Here is a 23530-nt window from a genome sequence, read left to right as displayed (position 1 = left end):
ATGGTTAAACTCTGTAACACCTAAATATTTTGCAATTGTTTTAGATGCTATTCCCTCAGGTGTTGCTATGTTATTCAGGAACGTGTCAAGACCTGACCCTCAGAGCCTACCTTCTATTGACCCTGTTGACTCATCAGTAGGAAAGATTTGTTTCTCTTCTATACCTTATGTCATGCCTTATTGGAATGGATTTATTGATAATATCTGTTGGAAAAAAGTTTGGATGTTGCCACACACATACCTACTTGTTAACAAAATTAAGGAAGTTTCCTTTAAAATTATTCATAAATATTATCCTGCCAACCACTATATGAAGAAGTGTAAGGAAAACATCAACTCAAATTGGTCCTTTTGTAATGACCACCCAGAAACAGTTTTGCATCTTTTTTTGCATTGTATGCATGTAAGAAAACTGTGGCAAGACATCAGTAGGTTTATAATTGAACACATTTATGAAGATTTTACACTATTGTGGAGAGATGTACTGTTTGGATTCTTTACATACAATAGAAATAAGCGGAACATTTTTATGTAATTAATTTCATTATTCTTTTGGCCAAATTTCATACACACAAATGTAAATTTACAAACAGAAAACCACATTTTCGTACCCTACAAAAATAAATTGAACTGTATTTTAAGACGGTTAAAAAAATATATATATATATATATATATATATATTTTTAAATGGCTAAACTCCGCCTGTTTCTACAATTTCGGATTTTAAACCTACCCCTAACCTTAATCACACTGCTAACCTTATGCCTAACCTTAATTTAAAGCTAAATAAATGATATAATGCCAATTTCTATTTTGTGTCTGCAGTAACTAGTGACGCAACCCCTCTGGACTCCACCCGCTGAAGACGGCGCCAGCAAGGATTTGAATAACTTAACCTGTGGCTCCAGTCTTGTTTTGTGAAGTCACGTTTCCACCTCCCGCGAGTTTACACGTCATCAGTTTCCTGTTGTTATTTTGTCAATGGTGGACAGTCTAACTAACTCATAAATGTCGGGGAATATGAACACTGTAACCAGGAAAAGACGGGAAGGCGGTTAGCTATTTATTGATAGAAGCTAAAACCAAACTCTCCAAGCCTGTGTCATTAACAAGAGGCGGCAGCTAATTAGTTTAATAGCTGGCAAAAATCTGACAGTAGGCTAGCTACTGTAGCAGTAGCAGCGGCCTTGGTCGGTTTTGGAAAAGTTGCCTGATTTTATGTCCATCATCAAGAAATTACCATCATCACGAGCTATGGGCATCTAGTTTGGAGCGTCACCCGGACCGGTATGTAGCCACGATTGGCATATTTTAGAAGTTGTGCAAAATTACATCTAAACGAAGCCCCAAACTATCGTTAGCGTTCTAACTACAAAGTTAACTAATATTATTGTTAGCGAACATTGCGTTAGTAAAGTTTCATAGCTAGCTAGCTAACTGTGTTAGCCTGCTGTCACTTTCCGCTAGAAACAGGGGATGTTTGCTTGCTAATGTTATCAAGCCCACAGCACAAGCGTCCCCATAGTTACCGAAGAGTTATGATTAAATATAAAATGTTCTATACTATATGTCATGTAAGTCCCCGATTGGCAAATAATTAGTTAGGTAACGTTAACTTACGTTAGCTAGCTACAATTAGTAAACTAGCTAGGCTAACTAACTATACACTTAGATGACTAATAATGTGATGTAGTTGTTCAGCGGCTTCACTGCAAGTATATTGTATGTTTTTAATATTCAATAAAAAACTGGATAGTAAGTTTTTCTAGATTGCTTACAAATGATCACCTCTCATTTGCAGTGACAATGAGAACTACTTGCAGCCGACCGATGTGCTTCAAACTGTAATACGCGACAGTTTCTGTGAATAATTATTCACCAAATGTATCGTGGAGTTGGGTTTAATCGCCTACTAGCTAACTAACCAAGTTGATTTAACTTGGTTGGGAGCCACACCTCAGCTGTTCTGCTTTTGTTGAAAATTATTTGGCAGATTTATAGTAGTAACTGTTTATGACAAAAATTATTTAAACATGTAACGTTAATAACACTGAAACTGTAGCTTGTAGCTGTCATTTTACACTTAGTTTGTGGCTGTCACTGGGTTTTCAGCCAGACTGTCAAAAGTGGTTGCTGCGAGTAGATGGGCTGTAGGCTGGATCTTGAATATTAAAACACCATTTGAAATAGTCATCCATGCCAGCCTGAGCTGTTGTTTATTACATAGAGGACCTATTAAACCTAATTATGTCGTTTATTATGAGTAAACTGCAGTGACATGAGAGGAATGCATGGAGTGTGAAATATGAGATTCCAGAAGGCCCTGTTTTTTTTTTTTTTTTTTTTTTTTTTTTTTCCCAAAGAATACATGGACCTTATCAGAATTCCCAATATGCCCTCAGATGAACCATCACAGGCAAAGCGTCAATACAGGACTAAGATTGAATCCTAGAACACCGGCTCTGACACTTGTCGGATGTGACAGGGCTTGCAAACTATTACGGACTACAAAGGGAAAACCTGCCTCAAACTGCCCAGTGACGCGAGACTACCAGACGAGCTAAATGCATTTTATGCTTGCTTCGTGGCAAGCAACACTGCAGCATGCATGAGAGCACCAGCTGTTCCGGACTACTGTGTGATCATGCTCTCCGTAGCCGATGTGAGTAAGACCTTTAAACAGGTTCAACATTCACAAAGCTGCAGGGCCAGACAGATTACCAGGTAGTGTACTCAAATAATGCGCGGACCAACTGGCAAGTGTTTTCACTGACATTTTCAACCTCTCCCAAATCGAGTCTGTAATACCTATATGTTTCAAGCAGACCACCATAGTCCCTGTGCCCAAGAAAGCGAAGGTAACCTGCCTCAATAACTACCGCCCTGTAGCATTCACATCGGTAGCCGTGAAGTGCTTCGAGGCTGGTTGTGGCTCACATCAACACCATCCCGGAAACCCTGGACCCACTCCAATTCGCATACCATCCCAACAGATCCACAGTTGACATAATCTCAATCTCATTCCACACAGCCCTTTTCCACCTGGACAAAAGGAACCCCTATGTGAGAATGCTGTTCATTGACTACAGCTCAGCGTTCAACACCATTGTGCCCACAAAGCTTATCACTAAGCTAAGGGCCCTGGGACTAAACACCTCCCTCTGCAACTGGATCCTGGACTTCCTGACAGGCCGCCCCCAGGTGGTAACGGTACGCAACATCTGCCATGCTGATCCTCAACACTGGGGCCCCTCAGTTGTGCGTGCTTAGTCCCTTCCTGTACTCCCTGTTCACCCACGACTGCGTGGCCAAGCACGACTCCAACATCATCATTAAGTTTGTTAGGCTTAATCCCTGACAACGATGAGACAGCCTACAGGGAGGAGGTCAGATATGGACAACGACCTCTCCCTCAACGTGAGCAAGTCAAAGGAGAGGGGGTTGAACAGGCCCCCATTAACATTGACGTGGCTGTAGTGGAGCGGGTCGAGAGCTTCAAGTTCCTTGGTGTCCACATCACCAACAAACTAACATGGTCCAAGCACACCAAGACAGTTGTGAGGAGGGCACAACAACACCTTTTCCCCTTCAGGAGACTGAAAAGATTTAGCATGGGTCCCCTGATCCTCAAAAAGTTCTACAGCTGCACCATCGAGAGCATCCTGACCGGTTACATCACCGCCTGGTATGGTAACTGTTCGGGTTTCGATTGTAGGGTGCTACAGAGGGTAGTGCGTACGACCCAGTACTTCACTGGGGCCAAGCTTCCTGCCATCCAGGACCTATATACTATACGGTGTCAGAAGAAGGCTCAAACAATTGTCAGACTTGTCACCCAAGTCATAGACTGTTCTCTCTGCTACCACATGGCAAGCAGTACTGGAGCGCCAAGTCTAGGTCCAAAAAGCTCCTTAACAGCTTCTACCCCCAAGCCATAAAACTGCTGAACAATTAATCAAATGGCCGGCCACCTGTACTATTTACATTGACACCCCCTCCTTTGTTTTAACTCTGCTGCTACTTGCTGTTTATCTGTGCGTAGTCACTTTATCCCTACCTAGATGTACTAATGACCTCAACTAACCTGTACCACCGCACATTGACTCGTTACTGGTCCTCCCTGTATATAGCCTTGTTATTTGTTACTTTTTTATTTTTTACTTTATTTCTTGAACTGCGTTGTTGGTTAAGGGCTTGTAAGTAAGCATTTCACAGTAACACCTGTTGTATTCGGCGCATGTGACATACAATTGTGATTTTGATTAATTTAAGCAATTTCAACATTGGAGGGAAATGCATTGCTTCTACTGTCACCCTACGTGAAGACTTTGTGATAAATAATACACCCAAAGTCATGTATTTTTCTTTCCTATGTTCCTGTCCCGTCATAAGGAAACCTTGTTAGGTATTTGCTGTAGAACCGGTTGGAATGGAAATAGAACAGCTCTTTAAATGGAAGTGCAACAGCTCTTGAGTCAGCAGTCTGTCATTAATGATACATTGGTTATTTATTTCCTTCATACATCCATACGTATGTATAATCAATCCTGTTTTGAACCTCTGCAGATGCTGGGTAAAAGGCGCTGGTCCCAGTCACTTAGATTCTTTGCCTGCCTGCAAGTAGCATTAATGCAGTGTTTGGCTTCAATGTGTGTCTGCTCAGGTGGTTTGAACTCTGTTTTCCTGGATAGATGGCAGCATAAACGTACTGCTGCTGACATTAGGTTCCTATTTCTCACATACGGTGCCTTCGGAAAGTATTCAGACCTCTTTGACTTTTTACACATTTTGTTAGGTTACAGCCTTATTCTAAAATTGATTAAATTGTTTTTCCCCCTCATCAATTTACACCCAATACCCAAAGCAATTTTTTTATTTTTTTATGTGAAATTATTACAGACCCTTTACTTAGTACTTTTTTGAAGTACCTTTGGCAGCGATTATAGCCTTGAGTCTTGGATATGACCCTTGGCACACCTGTACTTGGGGAGTTTCTCCCATTGTTCTCTGCAGATCCTCAAGCTCTGTCAGGTTGGATGGGGAGTGTTGCTGCATGGCTATTTTCAGGTCTCTCCAGAGATATACGATTGGGTTCAAGTTTGGGATCTGGCTGGGCCACTCGAGGACATTGAGACTTGTCCCAAAGCCACTTCTAAATCAAATCAAATCAAATTTATTTGTCACATACACATGGTTAGCAGATGTTAATGCGAGTGTAGCGAAATGCTTGTGCTTCTAGTTCCGACAATGCAGTAATAACCAACGAGTAATCTAGCTAACAATTCCAAAACCACTACCTTATACACACAAGTGTAAAGGGATAAAGAATATGTACATAAAGATATATGAATGAGTGATGGTACAGAGCGGCATAGGCAAGATGCAGTAGATGGTATCGAGTACAGTATATACATATGAGATGAGTATGTAAACAAAGTGGCATAATTTAAAGTGGCTAGTGATACATGTATTACATAAAGATGCAGTAGATGATATAGAGTACAGTATATACATATGAGAAATAATGTAGGGTATGTAAACATTATATTCATATTATATATGCTGTATTGGCTGTGTGCTTAGGGTCGTTGTCCTGTTGGAAAGTGAACCTTCTCCCCAGTCTGTGGTCCTGAGCACTCTGGAGCATGTTTTCATCAAGGATCTTTCTGTACTTTTCTCCATTCGTCTTTCCCCTCAATCCTGACTAGTCTCCCACTCCCTGCCACTGAAAAATATCCCCCACAGCATGATCCTGCCATCACCATGCTTCACCGTAGGTATGGTGCCAAGTTTCCTCCAGATGTGACGCTTGGCGCTCAGGCCAGAGTTCAATATTGGTGTCATCAGACCAGAGACTCTTTTTTTTTTTTTTCTCATGGTCCGAGAGTCTTTAGGTGCCTTTTGGCAAACTCCAAACAGGCTGTTGTGCTTTTTACTGAGGAGTGGTTTCAGCCTGGCCACTCCACCATAAAGGCCTGATTGGTGGAGTGCTGCAGAGATGGTTGTCCTTCTGGAAGATTCTCCCATCTCCACAGAGGAGCTCTGTCAGAGTGACCATCGGGTTCTTGGTTACCCCTGAGCAAAACCCTTGCTCAGTTTGACCGGGCGGCCAGCTCTAGGAAGAGTCTTGGTGGTTCCAAACATCTTCCATTTAAGAATGATGGTGGCCACTGTGTTCTCAGGGACCTTCATTGCTGCAGACATTTTTTTTGGTCCCCTTCTGTGCCTCGACACAATCCTGTCTCGGAGCTCTACGGACAATTCCTTCGACCTCATGGCTTGATTTTTCCTCTGACATGCACTGTCAACTCTACAACGTTTATATAGTCAGGTGTGTGCCTTTCCAAATAATGTCCAATCAATTGAATTTACCACAGGTGGCCTCCAAGTTTTAGTTGCATCTCAAGGATGATTAATGGGAACAGGATGCACCTGAGCTCAATTTCGAGTCTCATAGCAAAGGGTCTGAATACTTGTGTAAATTGCTGATTTTTATTTAATTTAGTCAATTTTAGGATAAGGCTGTAATGTGGTCTGAATACTTTCCCAAAGGCACTGTACAGCCACACTGAATTTTAGCAATTTTAATAAAATAAACTTTTCTAATTGAAGGTGAACAGGAGTGATATGGAGCTCCAAGCGGAATGAACCACCACTGACTGTCCCGGCGCAGACTACTGGGCAGGACAGCTTCTTAATGTCTGCAATTTTTTTGATTGAGCCTTTATTTAACTAGGCAAGTAAAGTTAAGAACAAAATCTTATTTACAATGATTGACCTACACCGGCCAAACCCGGATGACGCTGGGCCAATTGTGCGCTGCCCTATGGGACTCCCAATCACGGCCGGTTGTAATACAGCCTGGATTTGAACCAGGGTGTCTGTAGTGACACCTCAAGCACTGAGGTGCAGTGCCTTACCTGACTGCGCCACTCGGGAGCCCATTCTTCTATTAGTGCAACATTCTGTCTGTCACACTGAAGAAATAAGGATGTGGGATACCTCTTCAAGTTACTTCGAATGTCTCTATGGGGCTGCAAAGGCTTTGTTTGCCTTTTTGTGTTGCTGATTTTAAATTAAAACATTTTTTTAATGCCTTTCTCTCCTCAGAGCTGTCAGCTGCATGGAAAAGTCTGAATCAGACCAAAGCTGCTGTAAGTAAACCCATATTAACAATGTTGTTTCACAGTTTTTCTATTTTTGTAGACTCACCACTTAATGCAATGATACATGGGCTGTGGTATTTGAGTTTTTGTTCTGCATTCTTTGTCTGAGTCAGGCGCTTTTGTTTTCCTTGCAGTTGCAGCACATTGAGAACCACCTGGAGGCTTCTCCTGGCTCTGGAGTTCTGCTGGATTCCGTCATGGATACAAAGAAAAGCTCTGGGGGCGCCACCAGGAAAGTGAGCCGCAGAGGTGAGGTACACAATGATATATCTCATCCTTGTAAGCCATGGTTACTATTTATAGAACAAGGTTCTCAAACTGGACTTAGCAGCAGGCATCGTCATTACTTTGCGTTGTTTTGCATTGCAAGGTTACTTTGCAGGAATTCTAACCCTATCTCTCCTGACTCAGATGGGCGGCGCACAGAGGACTGCTCCCAGGCAGGCGGAACCTCCAAGTCCAGAAGGAGGAGTCATCGGAGCCCAGACAAGAGCTCCCGCAGCCCCTTGAGGAACACCACACAGGACAGCAACGTCCACAGGAACAACTGTGTTGAGTTTAAAGAGCCTCTGACCTCTTATAGGTATGCACTGTTAATGAGATGTAAAAACATTTTAAGTGTATTTCTACCATGTTTACTAATGTATGCTGAGGTTGTGCGACGATACAGTGCAAAAGGTTGTTTTTAGTTCTTGACCTACCCTATAAGTCCTGCAGTCAGAGATGGTCGTTAAGTCGCTACTTTTACAGCCACATGTACATGTGTAGATCTTTGCACATAAGGCTGCCATTCAAAGCCATGTGATCTTGACACATCCCATTCAAATAGCCTGAATGCTTAAGTGACCCCCCCCAGGAAGCAACCCCAACACCCCCCCTGACCACCTCCCAGCTGGAGGCCCAGAGTCTGCAGTCGGAGGATGCCACCCCCCCTCCCCCGGACTCCTGTCTCAGCCAGCTGGTCTACCAGAGCGACACGCGAGACCTGCAGATTCGCGGAGACCTGGACAGCACACACTCCTCTGCTCTGGACAGCACTGTGGTGCGCTACCTCAACCACTGTCCCACGCTGGAAGCCCTGCGCCCCCCAGGCCACGCTGCTACAGCCAGAGATGCTAACAAGGGGGGGGCCCCGGAGCACAGGCCCAAAGCACACACCCTGGAGGGCCCGCCCCCACCCCCAGCAGAGACTGTTTCCTCAAGCCCTGGTTCGGCCTCCCAGAGGCTGGAGAACCTGAGGCGGAGGAAGCCTGACGACAAGCTGGAGAAGCTGAAGGAGACGATCCGCAGACAGAGAGAGCACCTGGAGGCTGCTGACAGAGACAGGCTGCTGGAGCAGCCTGTGGGCATCAGTGGAGCTGTGGAGACCACCACCGTACCCACGGCTAAGATACGCAAAGTGGCAGCCGCACCTCCGGCACCTATATACAAAGGTAAAGCCCACTGGATAGAGAAAGTTGGTCTCCAATTGCACTGGATGTAAAAATCTGATTACATCATTCCTTCAAACCAAACAGTCATTTGTTCTTATCAGGTTTCAACAGGAGTGAGACCAAGATCTGCACTCCTGATGGTAAAGTGTGGGGAGAGATCTACGGAGACCTGTCTCGCCAGCTGTCAGGTGAGCACTGAGTGGTAGATGACCAATCAAAGGACACACCCTATGCTATTAGCTATGCTTACATAATGACCCCTGCAGTTAACAGGTCTTATTGACAGATGTGGGGAGTGACTGCCAGCTCATCACCACTCAATAGAATCAATGGGTTGTTGACGTCATAGTGGATTTACAATGGAAAAGGACATCAGATGGACAGCATAGTCCAGGGGTGCTCAAGTACTATTTGAGAAGATCTGATCACACAAATTTCATGGTGGCACAGGTCTGAATGGATATTGTCGTTTATTGGCATAATAACAAACCCCCACCTCGCAACCCATGCGATCCCTTGTTCACACCATTTGTTGGCGGATAATTTTTAGCCGTTTTAATGCTCATTTCCTGCAATTGTACACATTTTCCCATGTATTACATGTTTCTATGACACAGGGGTCAAAGTTTCCCCCAAAATAACTTGGTCGCTGTGTTAGAACATTTATTTTGATTGGCGATTTTGTGCATTTATCAAAAGGATTTGCCCACGTGAACATGAACATTTTGTCTGATACGGCAAAATCGTGGCAAAAGACGGCTAAAATCGTAGTCTGCAAAGTCTTTAAGTGTTTTTCTTTTCGAGCCACATAATCTTTGGGATGGAAGAATGCTTTGTTTTACTTGAACTACTAAAACCGGATGTAAAGTATGTAGAAAAGATGATGGACCTATATAATCTTTGAGAACTAACAATTCTGAGAACTGAATTCGAGACCATTTATTTTATGTTTGAGCATAAGAACACTGCATTAGCCATGGCAAAATGCATAGAATTGCAGGAAATTAACTTTAAAACTGCAAAATCTTCTCCGCTCCATGCAGAATAAGTGGAATCGCATGAAATTTGCTTTAAAATTGCAACATTTTCTCTCCGCTCCATGGAGAAATCTGTAGAATTGCAAGAAATTGGCAAAAAAAAGTAAAACAAATTTCTCTACAATGCCAAGATGGGGGCCAAATATTATTGTCCAGGGCCATTCAGATTAGCTGACCAGACCTATTGCCACTCCCAATACCTAAACTCCCAGTTTGATCTGGGAAAAAAACTGTAATACTAGGCTATAAATATAATTGTTGTTCCGATTTCAAGCTCCTGTGCTTAAATACTGCTCTGCCGTTCAAACTGCCCTGGAAATGAGATGGCATAAAATACACTCCAGTATTTTAAGAAAGACTAAGAGCTATTTTACCTATCCCAGTCAACTGTTTCCTTCAATAAATAAAGCAACTGTCCTATTTCGGACAAGAATGATTTTGAGAGAAAAAAAATTCCACCAAAGAAATGATTGTCCTCTAAATTTAGGATAACTTCATGAATGTGGTGAGGTTTTTGCTGCAGCAGATTTTCCAGGCATTTTGTCACAACCGCAGCACTGCTCGCTACCCTACCATTTTGTATGACTGAAGAAACATTTTTGTATTTTCTTTGTCCTCCCTGGCTCTCTGCTGATTCCTGTGCTTCCTCACAGGTTTTCATGCCAAAGTTCTCTGCTTCGTCCTCTGATACTGTTGCAGTCCACCAGCTTCATATTCAATTACTTTGTTTTGCATTCAGATGTCTTTCAGGGAGGTAGCAACTTTTTAGAAATGTGATAGTTCTGTTATTTTTCCCTCTTTTGTGTTCAAACTGTCATGTCATATCCTTTCTCACCGTCTTAGAGAGCACCAAGGCCAAGCAGCGACCCACAGAGAAGGCTAAGGAAAGGAAGCCGTCCAAGCCTGTGAGGAAAATCCATAAATCAGCTTCTGTTTCCGACCCGGAAACCAAGCTAGGTTGGCTCTCTTTTCATTTATCCCCGTCTCTCTCCATCTCTCTTTTTATTTGTCTCTCGTGCTTACTCATCCTGGGTCTATGCGTTCAATAGAAGATGTGGAAGCTCCTCCAATATTGTGTGTGTAGGTGATAATTAATTACAAAGCCCAGGGGTCTTTCACAAACAGGGGGAATCTCCTCATTTGTTTTGGTTCATTAGTTACTGTGCAGCACGCACACTGAACCTGAGCAGGCGTATCACAGTGAATACATCTGGAAGGCGTGTACCACATTAGGCCTTAACTGTGTGCTCTTAAACAGGCCTCTGTTTGTCAGTGGCACCATTTAAGTCACTTATCCACAAAGAAATGTCCAGAATGTATCGCATGCTGATTGCAAGCAAGCCGCAGTGTAGATGCACACTGTAGTTGGAATGCAGATGCGCCACAGTTCTGCTGGGCTGGGCATACCAGCTCTCTGACAGCCACCCTGTACTGGGCCCACACCAGCCTCCCTCCCTCTTTCTTTGCCTCTCTCTCTCTCTGTCTCTGTCTGTGTGTGTGTGTGTGTGTTCTTCACAGTGCAGTGGAAAGTGAGATGATTGTGGTATAGTGTAGTCTTACCCTGTGTTCCTGCTGCTGGACATCTGCTCCCAGCCCGCTCACCAGAAATAGCCCCCTGAGATCTAAGATCAAGTTCAGCTCCTTTACCAAACAGGAACAGCTGCTGGCCTAACGTCAGCCCCTGCTTTGTAGAGCAAATCGGTAGGCTATATTATTCAAAGTAATGGAAGAATTGAGAAATGGTAATGTTCCATTTGTTGAAAATGAATCCAGCAACACTGCTTTGTGCTAGATCCCTTGAGTTCACTGCAGTGCTGACACCTTTTTATGAAGACATTTTTAAAAATATTTTCAAAGTTGGTTATGCAGATGGTGCATAATTGACCTATACTCATAAAATTTGCATAATGCAGCTCTAAAATAATTTCTCTCCAAAGACTTCATATTAGAGCGAGACGACATCATTATGTCTCTTTTGTGCAAGTGAGTATCACTTCAGTAAAACAGCATTAGGGTTTTTTTGGACACATTTTCAAGGGGCAATAGAAATTAATTAAATGTACCAATTAAATCATGAAGGATATAACTTATAAATACCTCGTGAGTTCAACTGTTGTACCCCATAACCCAATTAAAAGCTAGTTTTACTCCAATGTTTGTAACTATGTAAATGTAAACTAACACTGTATAGCCTCAAAGCATAGTTAACTGTCATTTTGATATCATGGATGGCCAGTCCTTGCATCCATAGCCCTGTCCATTACTGAGTGGCAAAAATTTCAGGTATATCCCTCAGCTTTTTACCAAAACAGAGCAGGGTTGACCACTTTGTTTCAATTAAGGATTCTAAGTTGAAAGTCTTTGCTTTCTGATAAACAGTCCTGCCATAAGTCATTACTGCTGAACTCTACAGCGACCATGACCTTTCTGTGTGTTTTCATGGTGTGCCCCCTCTTGCTGCAGTGATCAGCACCACGTCATGGCGGGAGGGCCAGAAGCTGGTGAAGATGGTACTGGGCCCCGCTCCACGTCTGCCTCAAGACCAAAGGCCAGAGCCCACAGACAGACTGGCCAGGACAGGTGGGTTGGGAGACACACAGTGCCTTTGGAAAGTATTCAGACCCCTTGACTTATTCTTCATTTTGTTACATTACAGCTTTATTCAGAATAAATAAAAAAGAATCCTCAGCAATCTACACATTATCCCATAATGACAAAGCAAAAACAGGTTTTTAGAAATGATTGCATATTTATTAAACATAAACAGATAGCTTATTTACGTAAGTATTCAGACCCTTTGCTATGAGATTCAAAATTAAGCTCCGGTGCACCCTGTTTCCATTGATCATCCGTGAGATGTTTCTACAAAGTACTGAGTAATGGGTCTGAATACTTAGGTATATGTGATATTTCAGTTTATTTTTAAATGTGCGAAATTTTCTAAACCTGTTTTTGCTTTGTCATTATGGGGTATTGTGTGTAGATTGATGGGAAAACCCCCTTAATTGAATCCATTTTAGAATAAGGCTGTAACGTAACAAAGTGGAAAAGGTCAAGGGGTCAGAATACTTTCTTTAGGCACTATCCACTACCCTCACCCATCTCTGCTCTACTTGGCCTTCTCTCCTCTATCCCTCTCACCCCCTCCACTCCCCCTCATCCCCCTCCACTTAATCACACAATAATGTGTACGGCTACATGCACACAATAATGAGATTGTTGTGGATAGTCAGATTCATATAATAGTTTGATTAAAATGTTAACATGCTATGCAAGAAGAACGATTCCCCTAACAATCATGTTTACATGGACACCTAATTGCACTCTCATAAATGCAGAAAATTGCATTTGTGTTACTGTATATGTGGCGTTCATGTTTTTGTTTGTTTATTGCATGTTAAAAGGCGTACAGTGCACGGCTAAAGGAATATCAATAAATAAAGAGTTTGTCGTCTCTTCTAGCGCAGGCAGTCTCCCTACATTAGCCAACTTTGGCTGTCAGTGACCGGAATGAATTAAGATTGACTAGCCGTTTCTGACTGACTGCGCAATTCAGCATGGTCTGGTTTCCATGGGTTGTGCTGGTGGTACTCATATCTGGGGGGTGGGGGAGAAGCATGAGGCTGCTTAAAGGGTTGTACTGCCAGTCTCTCTTTTTTTTTTTTTTTTACTGCTATATTAATTTCTGCATTGTTGGGGTTAGACTTTACAAGAAAGGCATTTCACTGTACTTCTGCAAGTGACATTAACTTGAACTCCACACAGAACATTTACTTAAACAATTGTAGATGTGTTGTCTGGATATAGCTACTAGGGCTGTCAAAACATTACAAACATTTATCAAGTTAATCGCATGGTTTTCTGTAGTTGACTGCGATTAATCTCAAATTTATTGAAGATGTTTCAAATAAAACGCATCACATTGGGTTGTAGGAATAATTTAATTTGCCTATAGGGGAAGAAAACACAAAATTGACTATTTAAGATTGAATTGAATTGAATAATAACAGATCAGTCAAGTCTTGAGTTCATGTAAAATATCATACAGCTATTAGATCTAGCCTAGACTACTTCTTATCCATGTTCTTCAACATGAACTAGTTACACGCTGTTACTACAAGAATTGGAATAATTTGATCATTTATTTTGACCTGAGGACTATTAACAAAAAACAGCTAAATTGAATGGCTGTTCTGTTTTTAAAATCTGAGTTTAATCTAGAGGCATTCTGCCACTACATTCTAAACATTCTCGTTTGGCTAGCTAGCTAACGTTAGCATAACAAGCTAGCTACTTCTGTGCAAATGAAGTGTCTGCTGTTATTTATAGAAACGCCTGAGAAAGTGAATGGTTGAACTTTCTGTACGTTTTCTTTCAGAATTGTTGCTCAAAGCTGCGTGTATAGTTGTTTTAGCACTACAAGAGAGGCAGACCGCTCTGCTGCTGCTGTTGGTAGCAGCTGTTAGTACACCAACAGAACAGTGTTGTGAGGAAACGGACTTGGCTGACAAAAATTAAATGCGTAGCAAAGATTGCCATTTAATTTTAACGCTTTAACTCTGACAGCCCTAATAGTTACCACGATTTTCCCCCTAATCATGCACACAAAACACATGTTCCTTTCAATTCACAATAACATTTAGTCCCAAATCAATCCAATACCCCTTGTCGTTTGCAAATTTTTTCCAGCATCCCATCCTCGGTCAAATTCGGACCCCTGTCTGGAGCTGAATCGTCGGTCCAGACCCAGCAGCTCAGAGAGACCCTGCAGCCGGGACAGGACCACCCAGCCCACCCCAGACCCTTTCTCTGCAGGCCCAGCCGAGGACAGGGCCCTCAACACAGATCTCCTGTCTGTAGACATCCAGGGCATCCTGGACGACCTGCAGCTGGAGCAGAGAGCAGAGGAACGAGCTCCAGTGGAGCCCAGGATGGGTTCAGTGTCCGGGGCCAGAACCACAGCATGGACGGCTGGTTGCTCATCCTTACGGGGCTCCCGCAGTGCCAGCCCCACCAAGCGCAACAAGCCAGAGCCATCAGAACCAGGGCCCAAGAAGAGGCACTACGACGCCGACTCGGTGCGCCAGTACATCACCCGGCAACAAGAGGAGCGTAAAAGACGTCTAGTGGAGGAGCGAAGGGCCCAGAGGGAGGAGGCGGAGAGCAGGAGCCAACGTCTTCAGGAGCTATATAGGAAGCAGAGAGCGGGGGTAGCCAATAAGGGCCCTGCGGTACTGGAGAGTTCAGTACAGAAACGCCTGCAGGAGACCTACACCAAACTACTACTGGAACAGGCTGAGTTAGAAGAGGAGCCTCTGCCTTACCAGACTCAGCCAGCCTCTACCACAGTCATCCACCAGGTAAAGGCATAGTTGAAGCCCTCACTGTCCCCTTACTCACATGGCAAGCTTTAGTGAAAATGTGGGTATAGCATGGTATGTATGGTGTGTCAAATGCATTTTTATATATGTCCTTGTTACATTAAGAGCCAATATGTGAAATGGTGACTTGTCGAATTACCCTCAGTATAACTTTGGACATATAATGCTATTGCTCGTATTTCATGTAGTCAAGTGGCTTGTAGAAAATGACTCATCCTGTGGTGAGTTAAACTCGCTGTGAGTTATTTGTGGTGTGTGTTCTCCTTTAGCAGAGGCCCCTGTACCAGCCATCCGGGGAGTCGGACAAGGAGAACAAGAGGCAGGAGAGACCCCAGAGTGCCTCCTCTAGCAGTGACCTGTCTCTATCTGAGATAGAACCTCATCCACTCTCCAGGTCAGCACACATCTCACTAAAACACTACTTACAGCTTATACAGTGCCTTTCGGAAAGTATTCAGACCCCTTGACTTTTTCCACATTTTGTTAGTTTACAGCCTTATTCTAAAATGTATTTAAATAGTTTTTCCCTCACCAATCTACACACAATACCTCATGACAAAGCAAAAACAGGTTTAGCAAATTTATTATAAGTATAAAACTGAAATCACATTTCTATAAGTATTCAGACCCTTTACTCAGTACTTTGTTGAAGCACCTTTGTCAGCGACTACAGCCTTGAGTCTTCTTGGGTGTGATACTACAAGCTTGGCACACCTGTATTTGGGGAGTTTCTCCATTGTTCTCTGCAGATCCTCTCAAGCTCTGTCAGGTTGGCTCGGGTTCAATTCCGTGCTCTGGCTGGGCCACTCCTGCATTGTCTTGGCTGTGTGCTTAGGGTCATTGTCCTGGAAGGTGAACCTTCATCCCAGTCTGAGGTCCTGAGCTCTATGGAGCAGATTATCATCAAGGATCTCTCTGTACTTTGCTCTGTTCATCTTTTCCTTGATCCTGACAAGTCTCTCAGTCCCTGCTGCTGAAAAACATCCCCACAGCATGATGCTGACACCACCATGCTTCACTGTCGTGATGGTGCCAGGTTTCCTCCAGACGTGTTTTTAATCTTGTTTCTCATGGTCTGAGAGTCTTTAGGTACCTTTTGGCAAACTCCAAGTGGGCTGTCATGTGCCTTTTACTGAGGAGGAGCATCCATTTAGCCACTCGACCATAAAGGCCTGATTGGTGGAGTGCTGCAGAGATGGCTGTCCATGGGATGGGAAGTTTCTCCCATCTCCACACAGGAACTCTGGTGCTCTGTCAGAGTGACCATCGGGTTATTGGTCACCTCCCTGACCAAGGCCCTTCTCCCCGATTGCTCAGTTTGCCCGGGCGACCAGCTCTAGGAAGAGTGTTGGTGGTTCCAAAACTCTTCCATTAGTTCCTCAATCATCTTTCTGAATTACCCTCGAGGCACCAGAACATCAAATTTTAAGAACATTTTGAAGATCGTTCCACAAATAAGGTGCAAGAGAACTAATTTACCTAGTATGCTCGGTTAACCATAAAATAGGGTACTTCTAGTGATAGTTTAGATGCAACAAACTTCAGATACTGTAAATATCTGTCTGGTCCTCACATAGGGTAAACAATATGGATGTAACTGTCATCTGCATATGTTCATAAACTCATGAGTTGCTATGTAGTTCTTGGAATCTTGAGTTGATCCTCGACCCTGAACAATTTTTGCTTATATAACGAACACAAAGGTGGTTCTCAGAAAGTCCTATTTAGACTGTACAAGTCACATATTTGAATGGCTTCATGCATATTTAGATGTCTTAAACCTTTGGCATAGTATCCTATGGACAATGTTGCTCTGTACTAAAAGTATTTAATGGGTCCATATACTAAAGGACTTTGTAAATCCCCAAAACAATATTTTGAGTGTTTCTGAGCCCTTTGTTTAAAAAATGGTATATTTGAATACTAATCCTCCACTCTTTCTCCTTGAGGAATGAGATGGGACTGGGAGTTCCATCGTGGCTGCAGCCTGACCATCTTAGTTCTGCAGTCAGACCCTCCAGTGCTCTGGCTCCCCCCACAGACAAGCTTTTCTCCCTGGGCCTGAAAACGGGAGTGGGCTCTGGGTTGAGGGGAACCAGCCCTCCAGCCAGGCCTCAGCACTCTACTCTCACAGGAGCGGCCAACAAGACCAAGATGAACCGCATTGAGGCCCTGAAAGCCACAGCCGCATCCCTGTCTACCCGCATAGAGAGTGAAGCACGGAAACTGGCCGACACAGGGATCAACTATGGCTGTGCGAGGGACATGGATCTTACCGGTCTGACCCATCTTCAGCCTCAAGACGACGGCTGCTGGGCCAAGCCTGTGAGCCCATCGGTCAGAGAGCGCACTGATGCTGCTGACGAGCTGTCCCTGAGGATCCAGAGGCTCCTGAGTGCTGGCCAGAGCACATACAACGAAGCTCTCCCAGGGGTGGGCGACCTGCACAGCTTCAGAGAACAGAGAGGCGGGGCCTCTGCTTCAGGCAGCAGGCCACAGACATCCCCAGGCATCGGCTCCCATAAGAGGCCGGAGGAGCACCCTGAGGTACCAGGGAAGACCAAGCTCCATGACTCCAGCGGTGACTCCATCAGTGAGGGCCCACTGCTGAGCGAGGGCAGCCTGTCGGAGGGCAACGAGAGCCCCCGCATGCACATAAAGAGGGACCCCAAACCAGCAGAGCGTCTCAGGTCACTGGAATTTTGTGCAGGCCAGAGGGAGGGCATCCAACCCATCTCTCACTTCCAGAGAGCGGCAGAGAAGTACCCAGCCCTCAGCACCCTCCCCTTCTCTCAGCCACGGGACCGCAGCCGAGGCCCATGGGAGGAACTGACCAAGGGAAGTCCTCATAACGTCATCAACATCTTCACGAAGAATCACCTGCACAACCACACCAAGGGTTAGCCAACACATTTACACACCCACCCTATCCATAGAAGTGTTTTGAATGAAGAACGAATGTTTAACCCATCGTCTGTTCCTCTGGCTTCTCCCTGCAGTTGGAGGAGAGGAGCAAGCAGACAGGAGCTCCCCTGCGGTGCATTGTGGCCTGTCTGCAGCCAGCTCGGTAGATGTGGCACCAGCGTATGAGGATGACTTTGTGTCGTCCCGTAGCAGCAGCGGCAGGAGCAGCCAGTCTAAGAAAGGATACAACGGATGCAGGTAAAGTGGTTTATACCACTGTCACATGACTGGGTGTTGCTATCTGAATACCTCTCATGCAATTAAAACATCATTTGAAAATCCTGTAAAAATTATGGGAACCCGACCACAAGGTGGCACTAATGTCACATGGCTGGCTAGGAGTTCAACTCGACAGATGTGAGTTGCTGTTTTAGTAGTCTGTGGTGGTTTGATGCACATGATGTGGGTCTTGAAATATGGCTTATCTCGACGTCTCATTGCAGCATCACCAGTGGGAACAGTCACTATGGCGAGTTCATGAGTCGCAGGTCCCCTTATGACACCCGGACTATAGACCTGCCATCCCATCACTCCTCAGGCTCCACTCCAGTATCTTCACCTCACTCAAAGGGCTCAGTGAAAAGGGGTGAGACTTGCCCCATAAAATAACCACTTCCCTGAAATCAGACAGCCAAGTGACAATTTCTTACTAGTGTAAGTGTCTCCCATCTCTTTAGGCACTGCGTCAGACAAGAGTGATGCCACTCTGGTGGAGGAGCAGAGGAGCCCCTGCTCTCCGGGGTGGGAGAGCCTGTCTAGAGACTCAAGACGAGGAGGCTCAGCCTCTGAGAGAAGCTCCATCCACAGCCTGGTGAAGAGTGTGTACACTGACAGTACACTAGGGGGCGCCTCAGACCACTTACACTGCAGGTAAGGCGTTCCAGCCCAGACCACTTCTGAGGGGCTCAGGGGAATTCCCAGGAGCTTGAATATCCTCCTTGACCTTCAGTGATTACTGGTATTTCCTTCCTTCCTGAGCTTCTTGGTTGTCTTATAATCTCTGAGCACATTTGTGTGGGGATATTATTGCTGGCATATGGGCACAATGCCTCTTTCAATTACATGAGTTTCTGGTCTATTTGTTTCACTGTGCAGTTTCACTTCAGGTATGCAACACAATTTCCTTGTTAGCCAGCAGCCTACTACCCTGCATCCACTGCTGGCTTGCCTCTAAAGCTAAGCAGGGGTGGTCCTGGTCGGTCCCTGGGTGGAAGACCAGATGCTGCTGGAGTGGTGTTCAAGGGCCAGTAGGAGGGCCTCTGGACAAAAAACAAATATCCCAACGCCCCAGAGCAGTGATTGGGGACATTGCCCTGTGTATGGTGCTGTCTTTCGGTTGGGACGTTAAACGGGTGTCCTGATTCTCTGTGTTCACTAAAGATGCCATGGCACTTATCGTAAGAGTTGTGGTGTTAACCCTGGCGTCCTGGCTAAATTCCAAATCTGACCCCACCATCATAGCCACCTAATTATCCCCAGCCTCCAATTGGTTCCTTCATCCCCCCCTCTCCCCTGTAAATATTCCCCAGGTCGTTGCTGTTCTCAGTCAACTTGCCTGGTAAAATAAGGGTGAAATAAATAAATTAAGTGGTCCTTGGCTTCCAAAGACCACCACTTATAATATTTACACATTTCAAGTGACTGGAGAGAATATTAGAGTAAACTTGGACACCACATCAGCTACAGTGTTCTTTCTACAGGGTCTCTTTGCCAACATAAAGATGCATCTCACTCTGTCAGGCGTGAGCAGCGAATGAATGTGGTCTTTTCAGTTCAGTTCCCAATATAATGGGGTGGCCCATTTATATACACTGAGTGTACAAAATATTATGAACACTTTCCACGACAGACTGACCAGGTGAAGGCAGTGATCCCTTATTGATGTCACTTGTTAAATCCACTTTAATCAGTGTAGATAAAGAGGAGGAGACAGGTTAAATAGTTATTTTTTTTAGCCTTGAGACATGGATGTTATGTCTGCCACTCAGTGTTAATGGCCAAGACAAAAAAATCCAACTGCCTTTGAACGGGTTATGGTAGTAGGTGCCAGAGTCACTGGTCTGTCAAGAACTGCAACGCTTCTGGGTTTACATTTACATTTACATTTAAGTCATTTAGCAGACGCTCTTATCCAGAGCGACTTACAAATTGGTGCATACACCTTATGACAACCAGTGGAACAGCCACTTGCATCTAAATCTTGTTGGGGGGGAGAAGGGGGGGGAGAAGGATTACTTACCCTTACTTACCCTATCCTAGGTATTCCTTGAAGAGGTGGGGTTTCAGGTGTCTCCGGAAGGTGGTGATTGACTCCGCTGTCCTGGCGTCGTGAGGGAGTTTGTTCCACCATTGGGGGCCAGAGCAGCGAACAGTTTTGACTGGGCTGAGCGGGAACTGTACTTCCTCAGTGGTAGGGAGGCGAGCAGGCCAGAGGTGGATGAACGCAGTGCCCTTGTTTGGGTGTAGGGCCTGATCAGAGCCTGGAGGTACTGAGGTGCCGTTCCCCTCACAGCTCCGTAGGCGAGCACCATGGTCTTGTAGCGGATGCGAGCTTCAACTGGAAGCCAGTGGAGAGAGCGGAGGAGCGGGGTGACGTGAGAGAACTTGGGAAGGTTGAACACCAGACGGGCTGCGGCGTTCTGGATGAGTTGTAGGGGTTTAATGGCACAGGCAGGGAGCCCAGCCAATAGCGAGTTGCAGTAATCAAGACGGGAGATGACAAGTGCCTGGATTAGGACCTGCGCCGCTTCCTGTGTGAGGCAGGGTCGTACTCTGCGGATGTTGTAGAGCATGAACCTACAGGAACGGGACACCGCCTTGATGTTAGTTGAGAACGTCAGGGTGTTGTCCAGGATCACGCCAAGGTTCTTAGCGCTCTGGGAGGAGGACACAATGGAGTTGTCAACCGTGATGGCGAGATCATGGAACGGGCAGTCCTTCCCCCGGGAGGAAGAGGAGCTCTGTCTTGCTGAGGTTCAGCTTGAGGTGGTGATCCGTCATCCACACTGATATGTCTGCCAGACATGCAGAGATGCGATTCGCCACCTGGTCATCAGAAGGGGGAAAGGAGAAGATTAATTGTGTGTCGTCTGCATAGCAATGATAGGAGAGACCATGTGAGGTTATGACAGAGCCAAGTGACTTGGTGTATAGCGAGAATAAGAGAGGGCCTAGAACAGAGCCCTGGGGGACACCAGTGGTGAGAGCGCGTGGTTTCTCTTGCTCGACAGTTCCCCGCGCGTATCAAGAATGGCCCACCATCCAAAGGACATCAAGCCAACTTGACACAACTGTGGGAAGTATTGGAGTCAACGTGGGCCAGCATAGCATCCCTGTGGAACACTTTCAACACCTTGTAGAGTCTGTCTCCACAACTTGAGTCTGTTTTGAGGGCAAAAGTGGGTGCAACTCAATATTAGGAAGGTGTTCCTCATATTTTGTATACAATTATATTTATTTTTGGGAATAGATTTAGTCATACCCAATGCATTTTATCAAAATTCACTACATCACCAAAAGTATATGGACACACCCCTTCAAATGAGTGGATTTGGCTATTTCAGCCACACCCATTGACAAGGGTGTAAAATCGAGCACACAGCCATGCAATTGCAATAGACAAACGTTGGCAGTAGAATGTCCTTACTGAAGAGCTCAGTGACTTTCAACGTGGCACCGTCATAGGATGCCACCTTTCCAACAAATCCTTTCGGTGAATTACTGCCCTGCTAGAGCTGCCCCGGTCAGGTTTTTGGCTTCATGCTTCTTCTTCGCCATCAAATACATTAAAAAAACTCGGAAACACGTATACAATATAATATGGCTGTGGTTTTCATGACTGATAATGCAAATTTGAGGCTCATTCTTAGCCTACATAACAAGGAATACTGAAGTAAAATTGACGTGCCACTTGCACATCGTATGGCTTTATCTAACTCAACACTCTAGAATGCTTATTTTGCTGTGGCTATAGATCTGGGCATTGAGGCTAAGAACTAATGATTCAAATGTGTTTAGGAAGTCTAGTGCAGAGTGCCAGGGAAAAATAGTATTTTGGCTGTTGCTCTGGTTGCGGCTGAAGGGTCTACAGCAGCCTGCCTCATGGCAGCCTAACACTGACTCTTTTGTTTGGGCAGCGAGGTTGTTAAATCTCCTCACTGCAAAATGGGCATGTTGCCAGGGAGTTTTTTTCTTCTCCTGGGACATTTGAGCCTCCCCAATGGTGTTTATTGTTTTTTTTTTGCCCAGGTGGTAGATTCCCTCCATACCTTTGTCTGCTTGATGTGATAGCGATTACATTCAGGATCAAGTCCTTAATGCTGCAGTTGTTCTCTGGTAAGGTAAAGCACTGAGTACAATGGCAGTTGGAGCAGGAGAGAACTGCTGTCTACCATTCTGTTTCTAGCTAGGAAGCAGAAGCACATTATACTGTATCATCATGATTAGATGTCTTTGGGCATTTTTGTTTGGCTCAAAGCAGCACAATATGTTAATTGAAAGTTATTTTCTTCACTTACTGTATGTCTTAGGATGGCTTTCCTGGGGCCCCCTTTTCTTAATTCTGTTAGTTCCTGGTTCTCCATTTCACCTTGTTAATTTAGTGTTCTGGCAGTATAGCACACATACCTGAACTGAATCAGTTGTTAATGTTCCATCTGTTATGTTTTACGTATACTGTACGGGCCGATGCTCAAAAAAATAAAGGGAACTCTTAAACAACACAATGTAACTCCAAGTCAATCACACTTCTGTGAATTCAAACTGTCCACTTAGGAAGCAACACCGATTTGACAATACATTTAACATGCTGTTGTGCAAATGGAATAGACAACAGGTGGAAATTATAGGCAATTAGCAAGACACCCCCAATAAAGGAGTGGTTCTGCAGGTGGTGACCACAGACCACTTCTCAGTTCCTATGCTTCCTGGCTGATGTTTTGGTCACTTTTGAATGTTGGCGGTGCTTTCACTCTAGTGGTAGCATGAGACGGAGTCTACAACCCACACAAGTGGCTCAGGTAGTGCAGCTCATCCAGGATGGCACATGCGAGCTGTGGCAAGAAGGTTTGCTGTGTCTGTCAGCGTAGTGTCCAGTGCATGGAGGCGCTACCAGGAGACGTGGATGGAGGCCGTAGGACGGCAACAACCCAGCAGCAGTACCGCTACCTCCGCCTTTGTGCAAGGAGGAGCAGGAGGAGCACTGCCAGAGCCCTGCAAAATGACCTCCAGCAGGCCACAAATGTGCATGTGTCTGCTCAAACGGTCAGAAAAAGACTCCATGAGGGTGGTATAAGGGCCCGACGTCCACAGGTGGGGGTTGTGCTTACAGCCCAACACTGTGCAGGACGTTTGGCATTTGCCAGAGAACACCAAGATTGGCAAATTCGCCACTGGCGTCCTGTGCTCTTCACAGATGAAAGCAGGTTCACACTGAGCACACGTGACAGACACTGTGGAGAACGTTCTGCTGCCTGCAACATCCTCCAGCATGACTGGTTTTGCGGTGGGTCAGTGGTGTGGGGTGGCATTTCTTTGGGGGGCCGCACAG

The 23530-nt window shown here is 45.0% G+C and overlaps 1 protein-coding gene across 1 annotated transcript in view; it reads left to right on the top strand.

Annotated features, from left to right (window-relative positions):
• Positions 1-947: 947 nt before the first annotated feature.
• Positions 948-23530, top strand: part of LOC118359123 (centrosome-associated protein 350-like) — a 41235-nt gene continuing 18652 nt past the window's right edge. Inside the window, exons 1-14 of the mRNA XM_052480413.1 lie at positions 948-1288; positions 7112-7155; positions 7302-7416; positions 7579-7751; positions 8024-8600; positions 8702-8788; positions 10481-10594; positions 12101-12217; positions 14327-14997; positions 15288-15412; positions 16968-17917; positions 18018-18180; positions 18426-18568; positions 18660-18852. Of these exons, the coding sequence (XP_052336373.1) occupies positions 7365-7416; positions 7579-7751; positions 8024-8600; positions 8702-8788; positions 10481-10594; positions 12101-12217; positions 14327-14997; positions 15288-15412; positions 16968-17917; positions 18018-18180; positions 18426-18568; positions 18660-18852 (3365 nt within the window). The 5' untranslated portion in view covers positions 948-1288; positions 7112-7155; positions 7302-7364. The remainder of the gene's footprint in view (positions 1289-7111; positions 7156-7301; positions 7417-7578; positions 7752-8023; positions 8601-8701; positions 8789-10480; positions 10595-12100; positions 12218-14326; positions 14998-15287; positions 15413-16967; positions 17918-18017; positions 18181-18425; positions 18569-18659; positions 18853-23530) is intronic.

Source organism: Oncorhynchus keta, chromosome 26 (genome assembly GCF_023373465.1).
Source record: "Oncorhynchus keta strain PuntledgeMale-10-30-2019 chromosome 26, Oket_V2, whole genome shotgun sequence".
In the NCBI taxonomy this organism is placed as follows: Eukaryota; Metazoa; Chordata; class Actinopteri; order Salmoniformes; family Salmonidae; genus Oncorhynchus; species Oncorhynchus keta.
This window is presented reverse-complemented; position numbering and strand designations above follow the sequence as displayed.